Raw genomic sequence first — 7,325 nt, forward strand, 5'->3', positions numbered from 1 at the left:
GATTCTTCGACCACAGGATGTTGTTCCAGGAAGAAGGGTTGCTATGAAGAGATGGGATCCACCTAACGAAGAGAGGGAAGAGCATCTTCACAGGCAGGCTTGCTAACCTAGTGAGGAGGGCTTTAAACTAGGTTCGCTGGGGGACGGTGACCTAAGCCCTGTGGTATGCGGGAAAGTGGGATACTGGGAGGAAACACAATGAGTAGAGTGCAACATGGGTGGCCTCCTGATTCCTACTGTGAAAGTAGAGAAATCACTTAGTTATCTTAGGTGCCTGTATAGGAACGCAAGAAGCCTGGGAAACAAGCAGGAAGAATTAGAAGTCCTGGCACAGTCAAGGAACTATGTTGTAATTGGAATAACAGAGACTTGGTGGCGTAGCTCACATGACTGGAGAACTGTCATGGATGGTTATAAAGTGTTCTGGAAGGACAGGCAGGGGAGAAAAGGTGGAGGAGTTGCACTGTATGTAAAAGAGCAGTACTATTGCTCAGAGCTCCAGTTGGTCTGAACTGGGGAAAATCCTGTTGAGAGAGGGTAAGTTTAGAGGTGAGAGCAACAATGGTGATGTTGTGGTGGGAGTCTGCTATAGACCACCAGACCAGGAGGATGGGGTAGACGAGGCTTTCTTCAGAAAACTAACAGAAGTTCCCAGATCACAGGCCCTTGTTCTCATGGGAGACTTCAATCACCCTGACATCTGCCGGGAGAGGAATACAGCAGTGCACAGGAAATCCAGGAAGATTTTGGAGAGTGTTGGGGACAACTTCCTGGTGCAAGTGCTAGAGGAACTAACTAGGGGCCGTGCTCCTCTTGACCAGCTGCTCAAAAAAAGGAAGAATTGGTAGGGGAAGTAGAAGTGGGTGGCAACCTTGGCAGCAATGACCATGAGAAGGTTGAATTTGGGATCCTGACAAAAGGAAGCAAGGAGAGTAGCAAAACCTGGAACTTTGGACTTCAGAAAAGCAGACTCTGACTCTCTCCGGGAACTAATGGGCAGGATGAGGGGGAAAGGAGTCCCAGAGAGCTGGCTGTATTTTAAAGAAGCCTTATTGAGGGTGCAGGAACAAACCATCCCGATGTGCAGAAAGAATAGCAATTACGGCAGGCTTAACTGAGAAAATTCAGTAAGCTTAAGCACAAAAAGGACGTTTACAAGAAGTGGAAATTTGGACAGATGACTAGGGAGGAGTACAAAAATATTGCTCGAACATGCAGGGGTGTAATCAGGCAGGCCAAAGCACATTTGGAGTTGCAGCTAGAAAGGGATGTGGAGGGTAACAAGAAGGGTTTCTACAGGTATGTTAGCAAAAAGAAGAAGGTCAGGGAAAGTGTGGGACCCTTAGTGAATGGAGGAAACAACCTAGTGATAGATGATGTGAAAAAATTTGAAGTACTCAATGCTTCTTTTTGCCTCAGTCTTCACAGACAAGGTCAGCTCCCATCCGGCTGCACTGGGCAGCACAGTCTGGGGAGGAGGTGAGCAGCTCTTGGTGGTGAAAGAACAGGTTAAGGGCTATTTGGAAATATTGTTGTTTCAAATTCATGCATTCTTTACGAATTTCTCACACAAATGGAGGGATAACTGCCAAGGTAACCCGGGAGGGGTGGGGGAGGAGGGAAGCACCGGGTGGGGTGGGGAAGGAGGGGAGGACGGAAGGACAAGGGCACACTGCACTTCAAAACTTACTGAATGCCAGCTTTCTGTTGCTTGGGCAGTCCTCTGGGGTGGAGTGGTTGGGTGCCTGGAGGTCCCCCACCACGTTCTTGGGCGTCTGGGTGAGGTGGCTATGGAACTTGGGGAGGAGGGCAGTTGGTTACACAGGGGCTGCAGCGGTGGTCTGTGCTCCTGCTGCCTTTCCTGCACCTCAACCATATGCCAGAGCATATCAGCTTGATCCTCCAGTAGCCTCAGCATTTCATCCTGCCTCCTCTCATCACGCTGATGCCATCTCTCCTCTCGCTCGTCCCTCCTGTCCTCTCGCTCGTCCCTCCTGTCCTTGCGTTGATTTGTGCTTTCCTGGACTCTGACATTGTCTCCCTCAACGCACTGTGCTGGGCTCCTTCAGCGTGGGAGGCCTACATGAGCTCAGAGAACATTTCATCACGAGTGCGTTTTTTTTCAGCTTCTAATCTTTGATAGCCTCTGGGATAGAGATGATACATGGAGCAATGAAACATTTTTAGCTGCGGGAGAGAGAAAAGGGAGATTAGTCTTTAAAAAGAGTCATTTTAGAGAACAATGGGTTGACTTTTTCATGGTGAATCAAGCTGTTAACATTACATAGAAGGTGTGCTTTCTTTACAAGGTCACATTTTGCCTGTTATATCGAGGGCCTGCCAGTTTGGTGTGAGAGATCACACACACAGGGCTGGCGGACAACAGAATTCAGACCACAGGACCAGCCTTCCAGACTCCTGAATGGTGACAGGCCAGGCTGGATTGTCTGCTGCGCCAGCAGAGCTCCCCCCTGCGCGGCAGAGAGCGGGGATGGCACGGAGCCAGTTACAGAGGTTTGATTCACTGGCCTGTTCTCCCCCTGCCTCAGTGGAGTTTACAGCAGCCTGACGGCTGGGCTGACCTCCGCTGGGTGGTAATGGCTTCCAAGAGCCCCCGCTCCTGGACAAGCCTGAGCCTCTCTCGCCCCCGTGACTGCCACCCAGTACCCTCCCCTGCCCTGTCTGCTACCACGCAGTTGTTTCTTCTTGAAGAACTTGAGCTTTTTACATGTGCCATGAAGGTTCCGGGGTAGCTGAGGAGGCTTTTGTGACACTTCCCCCATCGTCATCATTGTGATGTGATTATGACATAGTTATAATGCATCCTGTACAAAACGTGTCCTGTGAGGTGTCTATGGAAAAGTTCTGATTGGCAGAATATGATGATCCCACGTGTACGCATTTTAATTTTTCCATCTGAAGTTATGAATATTGACTATTTATCTGTGTAGTTACACCCAGCTAACACCCACTCGGGAAAATACTTACAGTCTAGACAGCTGGTTATGAAGGGCCTATTCTGGTTGTTGGCACATTAGGGGAAATAATAGACCCCAGGAAAAGCTCATCCCCTACCTGAGAAAAGGCTTCCTGAGACTGCTCCAGACAGCCTATGGATAGTGGAAGCAATGACTCAGCAGGGAATGCAAAGGCATGTGATCAGAACACATGACACTAAATTCCATTTTGCAACCTGTGGGGAGACAGGGTCATGAGATGGGGGCTGTTTTCAGGCCCCGGCTCCCGCTCCTCCTCATGCCCCCCCATGCCCAGGGCAGATAGAGGGTCCATGGATCCCCACGGTGGTCTAGGATCCCTGGGTGGCTCTGAACACAGCCTAGCTCTAGCTTTCAGGAAGACCAGGAGGCGGGCCCTCAAGGAGAAGAGGAGGAGCAGAGCATGAAGCCTGGTGCGGGGAAAGATGGAGCAAAGGCCTTAGAGGAAGAGGAGGAGGAGCAGGTGGAGTCCCAGGGGGGAGAAGAAGGGCAGGGGCAGAGTCACAGGGAGGCAGGACTCCTTCATGTGTCTTGCTTTTACCTTTTGACTAGGTGGTCACCCTAAACTGCATGAGCTAGGCTAGGATAGGAGCTAGCCGTGGGAAGAGGGCTCAGCGGGTGTGCAGTGTGCAGAGCCATCAGTGGGGGAGGGGATGCCTGAATAGCTTCTTCTGGGGCTCCTGTGTTAATCAGGTCTCTGACACCACTCAGACACAAGAATATGGCTGAAGGCATCGGGGAAGGGTGGGTGTCTCTGCCCAAGTAGTAGCCCCTGTCCACAGCTGGTGCAGCCCCATGAATCACGCAGCACCCAGAGCGCTCAGGAAGGGCCAGGACTGCAACAACAGAAGAGCTCTGCAGCTTTTGTCATGGCCCCTGGATGTTGAGCCAGAGACGGGACAGGGACAGGCCAGGTGTAACAGGAAACAACATCCACGTCCCTACTCTTTACTGACTGTATCAACAGGAATTCTGAGTTTGGGGTAGCCACCGATACGGCTCTTTATGGGCCAACATCCCACCGTTCCCCTGGCTCTCCATGAACACAGTCACTTTGTAAATGCTGCTTCCGGCCTTGGTTTCCTTTCCCGACTGCGCTCTCCTCCCTCGCCAGTCCCTCTCCCCTCGCTCTGGGTCTTAGATCCCATCTGGACCTCTCTCTACAAAGTGGAGATCAGTAGCTCATGTCTTCTCAGATAAAAAGAACAGGAGTACTTGTGGCACCTTAGAAACTAACAAATTTATTAGAGCATAAGCTTTCGTGGGCTACAGCCCACTTCATCGGATGCATAGAATGGAACATATAGTAAGATATATATAGATACATACATACAGATAAGTTGGAAGTCACCATACGACCTGTGAGAGGCTAATTAGTTAAGATGAGCTATTATCAGCAGGAGAAAAAAATCTTTTGTCGTGATAATCAAGATGGCCCATTTCGACAGTTGACAAGAAGGTGTGAGGATACTTAAGATAGGGAAATTGATTCAATATGTGTAATGACCCAGCCACTCCCAGTCTCTATTCAAACTCAAGTTCATGGTATCTAGTTTGCACATTAATTCAAGCTCAGCAGTTTCTCGTTGGAGTCTGTTTTTCAAGCTTTTCTGTTGCAAAATTCCCACCCTTAAATCTTTTACTGAGTGGCCAAGAGGTTGAAGTGTTCTCCTTCCGGTTTTTGAATGTTATGATTCCTGATGTCAGATTTGTGTTCATTTGTTTCAGATGTAAGGCTCCAGGATGGAATAGATGGCTGAGGCCTGTGTTTTTTGACTCCCAGGTCACTAGTATGGGAGCAGCGTGAGGAACTGACCCTTCAGTTGATGAACACCCTGACTATCCTTGCACGAAGTTGTTTGCTTTTCACGCTGTACACAATGGGGTTCATTAGGGGTGGGACCAGCAGGTAGAAGTAGCCCAGGACAAACTGAAGTAAGTGAGAAGAGCTATTCCCAAATCTGTGTATCACAGACAAGCCGATCTCTGGTAGGTAGAAGAGCAGGACGGCACAGAGGTGGGAAACGCAGGTGTTCAAGGCCCTGAGACACTCCGCATGTGACACAACATTCAGCACTGTTTTGAAGATCATCACATAAGAGAGGAAGATGAGCAATGAGTCCAACCCAATAGTTAAGAGTAGAGTAGTCAAGCCATAGATATTGTTGACTGTGATATCCGAACAAGCCAGGTTCATGACCTCCTGATGTACGCAGTAGGAATGGGAGAGAATATTAGTTCGACAGTATTGGAACCGTTTCAGCAGAAAAGGGAGTGGTAATACTACGACCACGCCTCTTAGCACACACAGCAGTCCCATTTTGGATAACCTCCATGGAGTTAAGATGGAGGCATATCTTAGTGGGTTACAGATTGCAATGAAGCGGTCAAAGGCCATCAACAAGAGGAAGGAGGATTCCATACCTTGAAGCAAGTGGATGAAGAACAGCTGGGCAAAACAGGCATCAAGGCTGATCTCCCTAGAGTTGAACAAGAATATGCCCAGTATCGTCGGTATGGTAGATATTGATAAGCCAAGGTCTGTGATGGACAACATGGAAAGGAAAATGTACATGGGCTCATGGAGGCTTGGATCTGTTTTTATAATGAACAGAATGACTGAATTTCCTACTATTGAAATAACATACATTAAGCAGAAGGGGATAGAAATCCAGAGATAGATGTCTTCCTTTCCAGGTATTCCGGTGAGAAGGAAAATTGTAAATTGGAATTTGGTATCATTGACAGTTGACATAATGGACTGGGCAGGTACAAGGAGTTTTCAGCGTTCCTTCCTGAAAGGAAAAAGAACAGGAGACTAGCTGATATTTAACTAGACATCTTTCTGCTCTGAGTGCAAGTCTAGAGACTCCCAGGAGCTCAAGAAAGATCAGCAAAAACATACTCTTGGATTTACCCCATTAATAGGAAGATAGGCACTGCCAGACTCGATCAGACCTGCAGTCCATGTGGTGCACTATCCAGTGGCCAGTTCCAGAAACTTCAGAGGCAGGTGGAAGAAACCCTGCAATAGGGAGCTATGAGATAACCAGCGCCCAGGAAAAGTTTCCCTCTGACACCCACTAGTTGGACATATTTTGTGGTGTAAATCAGGAGGGCTTAGAGCCCTTCCAAGCCTTTTTTTTTTAAATTGCTCACTAATGAAATTGGTTTTTCCAATTACCCCTAGAAGCATCCAGTCCCTCTTTGAATCCTGCTATGCTCTGATCCCCAATGATATCTTGTGGCTGGTAGTTCCACAGCCTATTTGATAACTGTGATTTTACAGTTGTAACTTTCACACAGACACCCTTTCTGGCCTTTCACTGCTGAGTGTGGCCCATTGTATCACGACACATTGCAAGTGCATGGTGAAAGCGGTCGTTGTATTATCTGTCCTCCATTGAAGCTATTTGTGAATGTGTTTCATTGCCTCATTATATACATTCCTTTTCACTTTCTCCACTCCTGTCAAGGTTCCCTCCCTACTCTGAACTCTAGGGTACAGATGTGGGAACCCACATGAAGGACCCCCAAAGCTTATTTCTACCAGCTTAGGTTAAACGCTTCCCCAAGGCACAAATCCTTCCTTGTCCTTGGATGGGTGCTGCTGCCACCACCAAGTGAGTTAGAGAAAGATTCAGGAAAAGGACCACTTGCAGTTCCTGTTTCCTTAAAATATCCCCACAAGTCCCGTCACCCCCTTTCCTGGGGAGCTCTGAGAATAATCTACCAACCAAATAGGTAAACCAGATTCTTCAAAAACAGAACTTTATTATAAAGAAACAAAGAGGTAAAAGAAGCACCTCTGTAAAATCAGGATGGAAGGTAACTTTACAGGGTAATCAGATTCAAAACACAGAGGATTCCCCTCTAGGCAAAACTTTAAAGTTACAAAAAACAGGGATAAATCTCCCTCTAAGCATAGGGAAAATTCACAAGCTAAAAACAAAATATAATCTAACACGCCTTGCCTTATTTACTTACTCTTTTTGCAAAACTGAGACTGTCTATAGTCCTTTTGCTCAGGTGCCAACCAGGTTATTTGAGCTTCTTAACCTCTTACAGGTAAGGAGGAATTCTAGGCTACCCTCAGCTATATGTTTATGACAACTCCTCAGAGTCGAAATTCTGCCACTGCCTCTTTGTAGCACATGGGATCAATTCATAGGGCCAGGTTCTGAATTCAGTATCAGTGACTTCAACTGCATCACTCCAGATATAAATGTGTAAATTCAATCAGAACCAAACTCTGTTAACTCTCCCTTACTAAATGCTCTTCGTGATACACCCTGACTCTCAAGAATCCCTCCAAGAGAAATTGAAGTG

The 7,325-nt window shown here is 47.5% G+C and overlaps 1 protein-coding gene across 1 annotated transcript; it reads right to left on the reverse strand.

The window, feature by feature from the left end:
• Nucleotides 1-4,815: 4,815 nt before the first annotated feature.
• LOC119565308 (olfactory receptor 51G2-like) lies at nucleotides 4,816-5,772 on the reverse strand. Its single transcript, XM_037889812.2, has one exon. The coding sequence runs from the start codon at nucleotides 5,749-5,751 to the stop codon at nucleotides 4,816-4,818; it is 936 nt and encodes a 311-aa protein (XP_037745740.1). The 5' UTR covers nucleotides 5,752-5,772.
• Between the last annotated feature and the right edge of the window lie 1,553 nt (nucleotides 5,773-7,325).

This window comes from Chelonia mydas, chromosome 1 (assembly GCF_015237465.2).
Source record: "Chelonia mydas isolate rCheMyd1 chromosome 1, rCheMyd1.pri.v2, whole genome shotgun sequence".
Lineage (NCBI taxonomy): Eukaryota > Metazoa > Chordata > Testudines > Cheloniidae > Chelonia > Chelonia mydas.

What these genes read in the sequence shown, in the direction of transcription:
- LOC119565308 (XM_037889812.2), bottom strand. Translation starts at nt 5,751, where the DNA reads ATGTCAACTGTCAATGATACCAAATTCCAATTTACAATTTTCCTTCTC.